Source organism: Echinococcus granulosus (genome assembly GCF_000524195.1).
Source record: "Echinococcus granulosus chromosome Unknown EG_S00057, whole genome shotgun sequence".
Classification (NCBI taxonomy): Eukaryota; Metazoa; Platyhelminthes; class Cestoda; order Cyclophyllidea; family Taeniidae; genus Echinococcus; species Echinococcus granulosus.
In genome coordinates, this window is record NW_020170437.1 from 203,242 (window position 1) to 218,209 (window position 14,968).

The following is a 14,968-nucleotide window of genomic DNA, read 5'->3' on the forward strand; positions in this document are numbered from 1 at the left end:
GCAAGTGTATTTACGAGGGGTATCAAATACCCATATCTAAATTGTATTCGGCATACAAATCCTTGACGGTTGTCATTTTGAGATGGGCAAGTTGGCCAAGGATGTAGAGGCAAGCGTCTTTGGCGTCGTTGTACTCGTGTAGAAGCTCACGCCACATCTTCAGTTCGTTCTCTACGTCCTCCACGGTGAAGACCTCGAGGCCTCGCATCTCGCATATTCTCCTCTGCAGCGCTTCGATGGCCTCATCCAACTCGTGCTCCTTTTCCTCTTCATTCGCAGCCGTCTTGAAGCTTGGGCCTTTGCGCTCCGGTGAAATCATCTCACTGCACCGCAGGAAGTGACTCCGCTCCCCCTGGAAGCGTGGATGATGCACTCACACTCACCGAGGAATGCTTAACTCAGTACCATGGTGGTTTATCATTAAAGGAACGCAGATGCATATCTCTGGCATTTATTAAAGCTGCATGAATTGACTGTCATAATGCTTCCAACCGCCATTCTGTATTGTTTTCACCTCTTGAACAAAATTGTTACGCACTTGATCAAAGCTCCGCCGTTTCGATAAGCGAAAAACAATACTACTTTTGATGAAATGCTATTCATTCAAAGCGCAAAGCAGGGAGAAAGTTATCCACACCCCAATACGTCCGATGCGATTTTTTCAACCATACGAACAAAAACACAACTCTACATTGGGTGGGTGGGCGTATCACAATTTTAATGGACATTTGAACTTAGATCGTTGCTTTCGAATTTACCCAATCGGGATGGACGGAACGAGCTTGAGTCAATTCAGCCGATGGCTTAAGCTCGAGTGTTAGCAGTTATCATCCAAACGTCAATGACCGTAGGGGAAAAATAAGCTACCTTCAAGAGAGTGGAGTGTTCGGGCTGTTTAGATTCTCCTAGCGATGGTGGCATAGTGGAGCGGCCCTGGTTTTCATTTCGCGACCGTAGTGGTGACTTGAATGGCGCGTTCACCGCTGGCTTTGAACGGGGCTTCTCCACGAGTACAGGAAGAATTAAGAAAAATGAATGGATATCAAAACTTGTTGCAATGCAAGAGGCTTAAGGAGTAGTGAGTACACTTTATTCACTTAGTTAAAATCATATAAAATAAGAAAATGTACAAATTTGAAGGTAGAATACAACTCATTTGCCATCCTTTCGAAGAGCAGAACATCGTGGACAAAACCACTGCCCTCGAGGCTTAGTCGTTAGACCGACACAGCCGAAATGGAACCATTCAATGGGACAGTCCCGATTGTCGCAGGCAACCATTTCACCGTAGGACACCTGTTGGCAAATGCAGTAGGTAGGTTCATTTGGATCGATTGGCATGTCGAGTACGTCACTGGGGTTATTCGTCAAGGCTAGAGCAAGAGCTGCAGACGCAGGCATTCTATAGGCCAAAAGTATGCTTAAGGAACCATCAAGCAACGCGCATAGGAGAGAGAAACCCACTAACCTCGAAGGAACGCTAAAGGGGGTTTTCTTCCGGGGCTTTTTCATTTCTTTTAGGACCGAAGCCTTTTTAAATTCGACCATATCAGCGTCAAGACGCTGAATCTGCCTATCCACAAGCTCATATATACTTTCAGCCCTAGAAACTTTATCGTTGCATATTTCTTCGGCTGTCTGAAACAGGTTTTGTATTTCATTGAGGCGCCTGACACGTTCGTCTCTGGGTAAATCTTTCGCAATAAGCAAAAGCTCATTTGTTTTCGTCTGCGCTTCGTTCATGATTTCTTGAACTTTTTGATCAAGGTCCCGTATGATTTTGAACTCCTGCTGAAGATAAGGCGGCGCCTGCTCAAGTTCTAAAACAAAGCAAGCTGCGCATGTTAAGCCGGGAACACTTTCCATTTAATTTACTGAACCAATCTTGATCTAATTCGCAGTTTGAAACTAAGGAAACACGAATTCCGCACGCAACGAAAAAGGGAGCAAAAACACCCACGATATGGTGCGAACTTTGGCACCTTTTCAAAAAGGGAACGAACGATCCGCAAATCCAAATACGTGTGTACGGGAGGTACCAGACCAAACACATAAAAACAGCAAGAAGTTTATAACATTAAGGTAGTCAAACGCAAGTTGATGCACCGTTGAGTGGGAATACAAGACAGTCTAGAAGATACTGCTACCACAGGCTAGTGAATGTAAAACATATGAAGCCCCACCTATTTCCTGCGGTATGGTGAGCGCTAAAGACACCCAGCAACCACCAACAACTATTTACCATCCAGGAACTTTTGGAAATACTCCATACGAAGCCAAAGGCATGGAGCAAAGCACAATGGGCATGAACTAGGCAATCCAGTTAAACAAACAGCGGGACACGTAGGTATTAAGGAGATTAGTAAGGCATTATAAAGCCTGCTAACATTTTTAAAAAGTTTACTTTAATAACACTTTATAAACTGTCTTTTTTAAATCGCATACCTGCTGAAATGACGTTAAGGTAATCAAATCAAAATCGTCTACAAGTTCTTTGGTGCACGGCATAGGATTATTATTTAGTTGCGCAGAATTTGAAGTAATTTAAGTGCAGTGATCTTTTATCCCTATTTCATTAATCAGCCTATGATTTTATTTGTTCCACTCTTATCATAGACGGTCTTCCCTTTATTATCTGTAAATTGTAATGAATTTCATTGTTACAAATGCTCCCAATTGCGTAAAGATGGCCCTTTGAACCCAGCATACTTAAAATTTTGGTTAATTTTAAGGCTTTTGTCCTGCTGGAACCAATTCCCCAAGTCCTAAAAAACATCATCATTGAGCACGGACCAGATGTCGAGAATGCTTTGTAAAAATGTCTACTCATTTGACCCAAGTGCTAATCTCATTCACACTGCATCATACAAAAACGGTGAACTACACACATGAGGGCGATGGATAACCCACTTTGGGAACGCATACATCTCCACCATTGCTTGAGTAACTCTTCTCACGTTTATATCTACTGCTAACCACATTGGACTGGTGCAAGAAAGGAAGACTGACCGCGTGGAGTGCAACTATTTCCGATCACATCCCACTGGCACATCAAAACATGCCAGAAATCCGTCACGGCTTTGAATGCACTCTTCAGTACCCATGCACATCAAAATTTATTGCAAAATAAGTAGAAGAGTTTGCTCGCGAATCAGGAGGCTGTTTACGGAAGGACCACCTAGATATCATCGCAGGAACACAGAATCCCAATGGAAAATGGGGAAGCGTCGCGTTTTAAAACACGTTTCCAGGAAAGACTTTGAGACAAACTGAAGGGGAATTGAATAAATAATAATAAGAGACAGCGTTTAGCATTCGTTAGAATTCTTTACAAAGGTGCGTTGGAGTGGAGATAAAATTAAAAAAGCACAAGAGCCCAGCATTAGTGCTGCGACGCTGCGATTACGGCTGGCATTGTATTCTGTAGATCGAGTCTTGAACATGCAGTGGCAGACACAACCTCCAGCCTTGGTTCACCCTCTACCACCACAACCTCTTCCTCCAGAGGGGTTAGAGAACTGGTAGTGGCGGGGGTTATCTCAGAGAAGGATCGTCCTTTCGGAATTGTCTTCGACACTTCGTCGCCCTCCTCACTGGCCTGACGCTTGACAATCCAACTATCGTCGGGTCTGAGTCGGAGAGAAAGGGTTCGCACCGGTCTATGAGGCTGTTCCTCATCTGGTGCCATGGTAAACAGAGAGAGAGTGAGTCGTCCAGGGGGTGAGGTTCGCAAAAACTCCGTCGGCGGGTGCACCGCTGACACAGAGGACGATAGAGGAAGCTCTGGAGGCTCCGAAAAGCCGCTGTTCGATGGGACGATGGTGATAGTAACGGAGGGTACCTTTGGTAGCGAATCCTTTGTCAAATCACCATTGGCTAATCAGCAAAAATAAATATGTAAATACCCTGTTGATCAAATTGGACCCTTTAAGCCGGCTTTTTGCTTCCTCTACAGATACATGAAGTCCCATTTAATTGACCTAATCATAAGAGTGTTTTTAAAAAACCGGCAACACAATGAAGCGTGGCTAAGCGCACCTTGAGCGTATCAGCTGACTGCTTCCAGTAAAGACGACATACAAGCAAAAGACTCAGATTTAACTTACAGATTTGTGGGCTGGAGAAAGAAGGGGTTAATAGAATGTCATGCTCGCTGACGGAAGATGTGGCGGCCTCAGAAGATGGAGAGGAGAGAGAGGACACCGAGACACCGCCCATGTTTTCCGCAACACCGCCATCGCCGGCTTCACCATCAGGCGGGGGGACAGGAATGCTGGGAACGGTAATAGTGGGGTTCAGCGGCGACCTTGGGGGGGAGGTAAGAGGAACGGTAAGGTAAGGTGCCGTGGTGGTAGGCGGTTGGCGCCGCTGGAAGAGGCGGGTGGGTGAGGACTTGGAGCGGGAGATCACGACCCCCCCGCTGCCCACGTCCTCGTATACATCGGGGTGCCAATGCCGGATGCGCTGAGAGGTCGTGACCAACACTCGGCGTCGTATACCGCTTGGGCTGCCTTCCAACTCGGAAGGTTTTTCTTGTGAAGATTAAAACACTTATCCGTTGATTTTACAAATCTTTTTCTGGTTGTAACAAGCCTGCAAACTTCTTTCAATGAAGATTAAGCTTTAAACATTGCGGTACACATAAAAGCCGATTTCAATATCATTAATCGCTACAAATGTCAGAAATAAGTGACATATTTCGGATCAACTTACGGTAAGTGATCGTACCAAATAATGTCAAAAACACATCTGTTGAGTTTAAAACAATAAATTGGCCATAGCATGTTCTTGGTCCAAGGTTAATTGCATTGTTTTGCCAATTTGAGAACAATAAAATATCTAGGGTACGGCGGTGGCCAGTGCATATCATTACCCAACTTGTCAAAGTGCCTCGAAGTAAAAAGGGATAGTAATAAGATTGTTAGCACATTAGACTCGCTATGCACATAGTAGACGCACTCTTAGTGCTAGGTCTACAATTTGACTACAACAGGTGGATTGAAAGATGATCGAGTAGATCAATCATACTTTTGCTTCGTCGCCAATATACGAAAAAATCCAAAAATAGACCAGCTAAAGAGCTTAAAACGGCAAAGTGAAATGACTCGAGGCAAAGAAAACTCACGAGGGACATTGATCAGCTCCTCCTGAATTCGAGAAAACTGAGGGAAAGATTTGAAGGCAAAGAGCTCGGCCTCCAAATCAACCGGACCGGATGGTCCAGGAGGTGGTTCGAAGGTATCATATTCCTCTTCTCCCTCCCTTACTAATGTTGTCGTCACTCCCGGACTCTCCACACGTGGCCGAACCGCTCCCGTCGCCTCGGTCGGCTTGTCCTTTTGTTGAAAGAGAGCACTGTGACGGTGGGCACTGAAACCATGAAATAGTCCGAGGAATTGCCTGATAAACTCGGTCCAATTATTCTTGTGCATACACAAATACAGTCTACGGAAAACCAGTTGTTGATTACGGATCTGCACGTAATTGTTAGCTTTTCTGTTTGTTGGGAGCAAGGGAGTAATTCCACCGTAGTTTAATTATAGGAAAAAATATTTAGTCATGGACCTACTGCGGTGGAGATATACTGCGAGCAAGGGAAAAGGAGTGTGAAAAGTGGGAGGTGATTAAATGATGTGATGAACAAACGTGCTAAAGTCAACTGTCAATGTTGCGATGGTGATGGCGACGAAAAGTAACCACGGTACACATGAGAGTGTTACTTAAAAAGTGCAGTTCAACGTGACTTCGTGTTTGCTTTGCATATTTTACAGCTGACCGACCACTTCTGTCCCAATTTAGAGGGAATAAAGTGGGTTTCCGAAATCATGGACACAAACAAACTCATGGCAGGTTTCCACGTTCTCCACACGCTTTCTGTAACATTGGCAAATTAAAAACGCGAACGATACCATGTTTTGCAAGCAATTTTTTTTTGCTGACGCATTGATGTGCTATCCAAATGGTCATACATTACGCTCGAAAAAGCGACCAGCTTGTCACAAATTCCTGATTTAAAGAATTTGCACTAAAAGCCGCAAAATACCACACAAAAAGATTGACCAAGCAAAGAAGATCTGAAAGGAACAATTAGGAGCACTACTATCCGACTGGAGTAAGAGTGGAAACGTGTAGAACACCACTGTCAAGCTGTATGTCAGCACAAATGGCATACGTGAATCATCGAAGCATTAAGACCACATTTAATCAAGTACATGGTTTGTTTCCAATAAATGAGGTCATAAGGACGAGTAAAAATATAGATCAAGAAATAATTAGTTTGCTGCTATAAAAAACAGCTTACTGCGGCCTGACACCAAAAAAACAAAGAACACGAAAAGCAGGTACTAGGAATTCGACCTCGTAATGTATGGTGAATCAGTGAAGTCTTCAGTTCAATGTTTCCCCAAAAAATAGAAATCACGGCAGGATATACACACGAACGTTGATATGAGGGGAGAGGAAGCAAAAGCAAAGGGTCATGTTTGAGGTAAAACAGATGGCAGAGTGGACGCACCTGGCTTCCAAGATGCCTTGGTAAGTTTCCAACTGTCGTAGAAAATTTGCGTTTGGATTCACGCAAGGGCGTTTGCTTTTAACAAACTCCAATGCGTCGTTCAACTTCCAGCCCTTCTCCTTCATCGCATAGGCCACAACCTAGACGAGAAAGGGATCTCATTCAACTCAAATCCACTGTCTTTACGCACTGTGTCAAGGACAACAGTGCTCGGGCCTATTCATGTGATGTATGTGCTATCTAGAGCCCTAATGCGCAAATATGTATAGTGGTGTGCCTGTCCATCCTAAGAGTAAATTCTCAAAGACCATGTGATTGAGATAAAAATACCATGATGTGAATACATTCGCATTGGTCGCTTCTGCCTGCTTAATATACGGCCATTTTAGCAACACATCAATAGGTTAGCTCAAAATGCGACTGTAAAACATGCTGTTCACGTTTTTACTTCTCATCTACGAAAATCGAGTTGAGAATGTAGAAACTTTGAAGTAAATCGTCTGGAGACCCACTTTGTTCCCTCTAATGCATTCGTGTTGAATGACATTACAGAGTGCATACATAGCACTAAATCGTGACTAAAATTGCTATATTCTGCCGAAGAATTCAAATGAAACATAGCTGACATCGTCTAATATGGAAATTAAAGATGAGTTGCAGGGTATACTTTATCGATAAAAAGGGAGTTTTTAGATGGATACTGAAACTCGGCGCAATTTGTGGAAGGACTCTTTACAATTCTGAGTTCTAAACGGTCGTTATTGAACTATAGACGCCAGTTGATACATGATTGTGGTAGCTTACCGTTGAACCAGACCGACTAATACCCATTTTGCAGTGAACAAGGCAACGTGTTCCATTCGCCCTAAAAGAACAGAATTTATAATACATACGAAACTAGTATTCTACCGCACAAATCAAATAAACATTTTCAAACGGTTCAATACTCTACCTAAGGCAGAATACTAACTTGCCTTCGTTACACAACCAGAAGACCCAATTAAGAGGGATAATTAGGAGTCCAAGTGATGGGAAGCTACGATGAATTCCCAGAGCGCGTTAGTAAACACACCTTTCCAGTGGGAAAGTCACACCGATGACGGTGTTTACCCAGTGTAGGTGTGTAAAGGAATTTAGGCAGACAAACTGCTGATTTCGGAAATCACTTTGAATAAAAACACAGCGCAAGCTTTTGCCAATTGCAGCCTCGAAGGAAGGCACAATCGCTGATGCTTACTAAAATATCATATTTTCTGGTAAAAAACAAGAGATGCTGAGTTGATCTTGACAATGGAAATTGGGATGGCAGATAAGACGAACAAAAAGGGCGGGGAGGAAAAATTACGCCATGCAGGGGGATTTAAAAAGTGCAAAATGTAAAAATAGATTTAAAAATATCATAAATCGAAATGCTCAACACAAGCACCCGAATATGGGCCCATTAAATAAACTTGTTATGCAGAACTTAATTTGTTGGGAACAAATTAATGGACGTGTTTAAGCAGGACATTATAAGTATGCCACAAATCTCGGTATAAACAACTTACAAAGCTGAAACATTATAGGCAGGATAGAGAAATAAACATACAAAATGTCAGTCATTTTATTATGGATTGAAATTCTGGAGACAGCGCCGAAAACACATGGAAAAACTAGTAGTGGGAAAGCTTCTAATTTGAGCTAAGCCATTTAAGAAAAATTATTACAAGTCAGCACGATTAGGTAAGGACGCTACCCGCCGTTGTGACCTTGTGCACACCTGACAGTGAAAAAAGGCATATTAACAGCCTATCTTAGTGCGAAATATAAAAGTTAACAAAGAGCAACTAAATACGGAAAAGTCGACGTCTATAAACCCATGCTTTCAAGAACATTGGTAGCTAAATTTCGAGAAAGACCCTATCAAATGTGCATACGCAGAAGACTCGTTTATGTCAAAAGACGCAATCGACGATGACACTTAAGTTGAGACAGAGTCCAAATGAAGAAAATCCTTCGAACTTTCACAAAAAACCGACAAATTATTCAAACATATTAGAATGAGCCTTGAAGAGAATCAATGTAGTAAAGTAGCATTATATCCAAAGTATATATCGACAATGCATGAAGTAAAAAAATTATTAAATGCATGGAAAACTAAATAAATGAATGTTAAGATGTATTCTTATAACAGTTTTTTCTTCATTTCTCACCAACAGCACAGTTGATTAGATAAAACCACATATCCCAGGTGGGATGATATTGTCAGACAAAACAGGCATCACTAACACTTTTGGAAAACAGCTCAATGAACAAGAGCCGAGACCAAGGTCAGGCTAATAAAACAAATTGTCTTCAATTCATAAGAAGTAAGCAATAGGACTTGCATACACACGAGGCATAATGTAATGCCCAATTAATTAAACAAACTTGCAAGAAAAACAAGAATCGAAAATAGGTGCTCAACGCAGGGGAACACCGACAAAGAAGTAATGTAATGTGTAGCATTCAATAAGACACAGGTTCTCACGAACTTTTACCGACGCTACCACCACCTAAATTTAAAGAGCCTCGCACGAAGACCCACGTTCTTGGATGCACACTTTTAGGCGCATCTGAAGTCGCGCACGGCAGGTGTGAACTGGGTGAGTTCAAAGTACGCGCAGACAATGTGCGCAATGAATCGGTCACGAAGATGGAAAGAGGATCAGCACTGCGACGCAGCGCTGATCGCGTCAGTGCTTGAACACATCACTTTTGCAGCGTTCAGATCGCGAATGCAATGGGGGTACTGAAGGCTCGCACTCCCTCGACTAACACAGAAATTACCCGTATGCTAAGCATTACAAGGCATGCCAAGGTATAGAACTTATGAGATCTCATTTCGATCGAATAGACTCGAGTAGACAAATTGATTTGGCCGAACCAAGGGTAAACGCCAATCAGATTTATGCGACACTGGAGATCCTCGTCTGTGATTTGTGTTAGATGACTTTTAATTTTCCTCCACCGAAAAATCAAATACGAATAAGGAGAGGTTAGGAAAACAGTGCGACAAGGAATATAGAATTGCAAACATCTGTAAAAGGTGAGCTGGGTGCTCCTTGATGTAAACTGCAATTGAAATACATGTCATCAATGAGCCGAAATTTGAAGCGCATTGAGCTTTCTGCAAGAAAAGAATGCCCTACGTTGGGTGCTAAATACAATACAAATTAAATAAATTTACGTACCTTTACTCACACTGATGAACACACGATGTGTGATTAATGCGTGGGGTTTTTTTATGAAAAAAAGGAATTACATAAATTTTGAAAAAGCAGTAATTTATTTCCCTGCTTTACACTCGCATACCAACCATCCAAATCAACCACCCAATTTAATAAGAGTAGGAAAAGTTTTCTCAGTGGAAATATAAGGAAAAATGCATTTTTGGAATTCCCAGAAAACGATAACATCGAAAGACACGTAGAAGAGCAGAAGAACATCTGACTATGTTATTAAATACCACCATCTTGAAGTATTTTAGATACATTCCAAACACTTGAGATCTATCAATACCTAAACCCGGAATGTGTTTATTATGATAAAGCTGACAAACTCACCTCAATTCTTGAGTCCTCTTAATCAGTGGATACTAAAAACTTTGTTGAGAAGTTTGAAGGGGGAACGTTCAACGCGAAAAAGGTAACTACAGGAATCGGACGTGTAGTGCAGAACAAAGCTGCAAAGCATGATGTTACCAAGGATTATGTCTGAATCCGACGCACTGGCAACTGGGCTAAACTGCAGCGGAGCAAAAGCCATTTCACTTGAGCTACGATACTATAAGCTTACCTGGCCTCGTTGATGAATTTGAAGGTTTCGTCCCAGTAGGGCAGGAGCTGAGCTTTCTCGTCATCGTAGACGCGAATATTCTTGTAAACAAACTGGTCAGCGGGAAAGAAATTGTCCACTTCTCGAGTTACGTTGACAATGTGGGTGACGTTGTTGCGCCGTAGCTCATCCCCATTGGAGGCGTTGAAGGAGCTGCCCAGAAGAAGGTGGTCGAAGATGAAGGAGGGCACGTCCATCTGACCGTAGATTATCAACACCTGGTCGGCGATGAATTGACGCTGGTCCTTCAGTGACATGCCCATCTGTTTCTCCAGCATCTCCCGAAGCTATCAAATAGAATTTAAATGTGACATGTCGTACTGTTCGACTAAATTTAAAACCATGGAAGGTTATAAACTTAATTCGTGTCAGAACAAAACTAATGCAAACCTTACATGTCCACAGTAAGCACACACACAACAACAACAGCAAAATTCCTACACGTGGCTCTACCAAAGAGACATACAAAGAAGCGTCAAAGGCAAGTAGAAGAACGTAAGCGGCAAAACTATCCAAAGTGTGTACAATAAGTGAAAACACAAGGCTACAAAAAAAGCGGATACGTCACAGGTGACTCCTCTAGTCCAAATGTGGGCATTTCGCGTATTTAAAAGGACGGAAGGATAGTTATTAAACCAGAAAAAATAAAAATGAGTAGGTTTTTAATAAGCTTAATTTCAATGTTGAAGTTGACAGGAACATTCTGATAAATGAAAAAGGAACAAAAGCAACAGAAACTATAAATGTGATAAATCACACCACAAGGTAAAAGAGATTTCAGAGACTAAAAAGTTGGCTTCAGCTCCATCACTAGTCCCAGAGGGCGCTTTAAACCTTCTACACCCATTCACAGTCATTTTTGTATTTGAAGGTCATATAAAGGCCGATGCACAATTGAAAACGCAATCCTACTATTCTAAAAAGGAGCTGTGACATTTCGTTATAAAGACCGTTTATGAAACTATAATACGGTAGCTTTTAAACAGAAAAAGTAGCATAAAGATTTTTACTTACATTACCAGTTCACACCCACATTGCGTTGAGCAACCCAATTACAATAAGGGTAGGCAACGTGGGATAGATGAATACAGGAAGTGCACATTTGGGATGAATGCAAGCGCTTTTTTGTTCAGAAGATAAGTCAAAAAATGTACTAACAGAAGAGCTTCCTTTGAATAACGAATACCTGAGAGTTGACAGTCCTTGAAAATGAGCACATCTTACAGAATGAAAAACGGGACCCTTAACTCTACCTGCTCAACTGACGAGCTGATGCGTTCGTAAGTGAGCAAACACTCAAAAGTCGTATAGACGGTTAAATTCGATGCTCAGGCTAGTAAATTATTATGGAAGAAGTCAATAGCGATGCAAGAAACACTCGGTAAAATATTGAAAGGGTAGGTGAAAAAAACCAAAAGTAATGTTAATTAAAGTGAGGTAGAAGTGCTATAATAGCAATAGGAATAACGATAAAACTATAGTAAAACGTCATTTTGGGAAACAGACAAAGTCCTCATTCACATAAATTCCGCCATTGAACCGAGATTTTATTGAGAGCTCAAGCTCGCTTGATTAGGAAGATAACATGGAATCTAGACGTTAAACAAGAGAATAATTGGTTTTTTGGTTTGGTTTAGTTCGATTTGTAAAACAGAAGTGAAATTTCATAAGAAAGAACTTTACTGAGAGTCGTCGATCAAATTCAATTCGATGAGCAGAGCAAACCTAGCATAACTTCACTTCGTGGAAGTGCTAATTAGGAGTAACGCAGATAAGCAAGAGTGGATCTTGAACAACGGGGAAGATGAATGAACTCAATAGGTGAAATGGAGGGTAAAGCAGGAATATGTGGCTGACTATTTCACACCTTAAAACAAAATAAAAGTAGTTGCTTAGTGACTCAAAAGGGATAAAATAATGATTTTTATTGTACTCCAGAAATACGGAACGAAGTGAAGCGTAAATTGAGGAAGATGTTAAACATAAAACATTTTGGTGTTAGGTCTCCACACCAAAATGAAAAATCCTAGAAAATTTTAAAGAACATTTAACAGCGAGAGCAACCACTTGAGAATTATAAGGGTAAAGTAAAAGTCCACTTGAAGAAACTCAATAACTGTTTTATTATAAATTTGGACGATCCCAGCAATAGCAAACGAAAACAAGTCTTATCTATTCCGCGCGAAAAAACTGAGAAAATGGTACAAAATTAGTCTACTTTATACAGGACAGTGAAAGTTTCGGCCTTCTCTAGTGCTAGCATAATTTGTTTTCAAAAACCACATCTCTCCTAAGTAGCATTCACCTCAACTAAAATACCAACAGTCGAAGTTGATCAGACAGTAAATTGGACGAAGTAAAGACAAGGGCAAGGCTTAGAGTTACCGAGGCATCTTTTAAATTTTAAGTCACAAAATTGAAAAAAACAGAAATGTTGTGATAAGATGTGTGAGTACACTTGAAACCTTACAAGAGTTCCACGCTTAAAAGAAAATAAGCGAGGCAGCATCACAAAATAGGTGAACTCTTTCCACGTGAAAAATATCCTTAAGTTTGAAAAACAAATACTCGATAAAATGTGAAACACTTACCTGAACAACATTGACATCCTCCAGATCAACCGAGCCCATGATTCTCTGTAGATGGAGACGAAGTGAATTTTTGAAGTCTTCATTTCTTCTCCTAGCGTGGCAATAAATAAAAGTATGCCGAAAAAAATTTGCGTATCTTATACGTGTAATCAAATTAAGCTTGAAAATTTGATAGGCTCAACATAATCCACTCAAAATCTTAAAAAAGTACTTTAAGAAAATAAACGAAACAAGAAAGCATTTGAGAAGTAAAGTGGACTTGCTCGTCTTCGGAGACCGGCGTACCAAGTTCAGCAGTGGGTGGAGTGGCTCTGCCCATGTCCTCAATGTCTTCCATTTTGTTCCACTCGAACATCATAAATTGCTTAGAAGAGGGCAATCGTGTATAGTACGAGACCCATGCGTGACTAGGACCCTTGGAATGATAGTCATTTTGTTGAGCCACCTTGCAGCCCAGCATTATCGCTTGATGCGCAGCCCACAGGGCCTGGACCGAAACTGGTTTGAAGAGGCGTATATTATCCCTAGTTATCAACTTGAAACCTCTGAAGCCATAACAGGGGTAGATTAAACTGAACTTGTCGAGCTCATGTATCATATTCATGGTATAGGAATAAAATCAAGAATCAAACGTACCCATCACCATCAAGAGCGACGACCATGTCTTGGTAAATAGGCAGGATAAAACCAAGTGTAACAGCGCCTTTGTACACATCAACCCCCATTATTACCGACTCTTCAGTATTTTGTGAACCGATAGAAGAAATTACGGCAAGATAACGGAACCAAACTGGTCGTGGACTGGCATTTTCAAGTTTTACAATCTTGATGTAAAAATTCGAGAGTAGTTTGGAGAAACATACCAATTTGACGTAGTCATTAAAGCGTAAGATTTGCAAAATGCGTTTCAAATGCTCATGTAGGTTGTCTAAGAAAATTTAATGAGACAAAAGTAAGCTCTAACCATGATCTCGAACGACACTGATCCTTCGTTGAGATTTGACACTTAATGTTATTGCGCTGGTCTTGCGCAAAAAGAAGTCCTCACTGTGGCTGAAAGACAAGGAGTTATTGCAAAACATTTGCGTTCAATTTAACAAAACAATTACAGGAAAGGTCTTCTAAAATTTTACCTGCTTTTGGATCCTGCTTCTGCAGCATTTTCCGAGTCCTCATCAGTAGCAAAAACGGACTCAGGGTTCTATGAGCAAATAGAGTATAAGTAACAAAAGAGAACCTGCTCCTGTGACACAAGGGCCCTGTCTATTGTTATCAAGGACATCGCAATTATTCTCCGATGACCCGCATTTCTGAGTGCTGGATTAAACAAAATACGCTTTTAAGTTTATCTTTTAATTTTAAGTTTGATAGCACAAAATAAATAAAATTTTTTAAAACCACAAACTTTAGTATTATTTCTGAGTCCTGCAGGTCTTTACTGAAGTCTTTACATTAAAATGGCATGGGAAAACACACAAATAGTGTAAAGAAGAGCTGGTTGGGTGCTAGCGTGGTGTAGCGTCCCGAGACTCCCTGAAGACGAAAGAAGACAAAATACTCGGGCAGAATATATATTCAGCGCAGAGAAGGTGTCTGGGCTATTGGCATGGCCCAAAAGGCCAGCCCACCCAGCGAGGTACAAGGGGGCTAATTCGAAGCACAAAAGTGGCGCCTCACCAAAACCGAGGGATAAACCACTATCGTATTACATAGCCTCCCTCCTCTTTTGAGCGTCGTCCCCGGCGCTCCCACAGGTCAACCTCCTGCGTCAGCCATTACAACGTAGTCGGTGCAGCAAAGAAACACCCACGAGCCAACCGTGCCAGTCACCAAATTAGTGCGCAACTGAGGGGATGCTTGACCTCAACGTCACTGATCCCTCTTGGCAGCTTGACTGGATCCGGGGTTTCGTCCGGTTTAGGGATTTCATTCAAGACGGGGAACTGCGTCGGCCATCATGCGTGTCCATAGATAGATGCAGGAACTCTGGCCTAAAAGCAGATTTGAA

The 14,968-nt window shown here is 41.6% G+C and overlaps 1 protein-coding gene across 1 annotated transcript; it reads right to left on the bottom strand. All coding sequences in view use genetic code 11, as the record gives it.

Moving 5' to 3' along the window:
• Positions 1 to 22: 22 nt before the first annotated feature.
• On the bottom strand, positions 23 to 13,685 carry EGR_06461 (Protein phosphatase Slingshot; the record flags this gene model as incomplete). Its single annotated transcript, XM_024495710.1, has 13 exons — positions 23 to 352; positions 868 to 1,002; positions 1,228 to 1,402; positions 1,469 to 1,820; positions 3,478 to 3,876; positions 4,107 to 4,532; positions 5,126 to 5,370; positions 6,515 to 6,654; positions 7,319 to 7,379; positions 10,331 to 10,656; positions 12,961 to 13,005; positions 13,220 to 13,505; positions 13,597 to 13,685. The coding sequence occupies 13 exons, from the start codon at positions 13,683 to 13,685 to the stop codon at positions 23 to 25; spliced, it is 3,009 nt and encodes a 1,002-aa protein (XP_024349871.1).
• Positions 13,686 to 14,968: the final 1,283 nt, after the last annotated feature.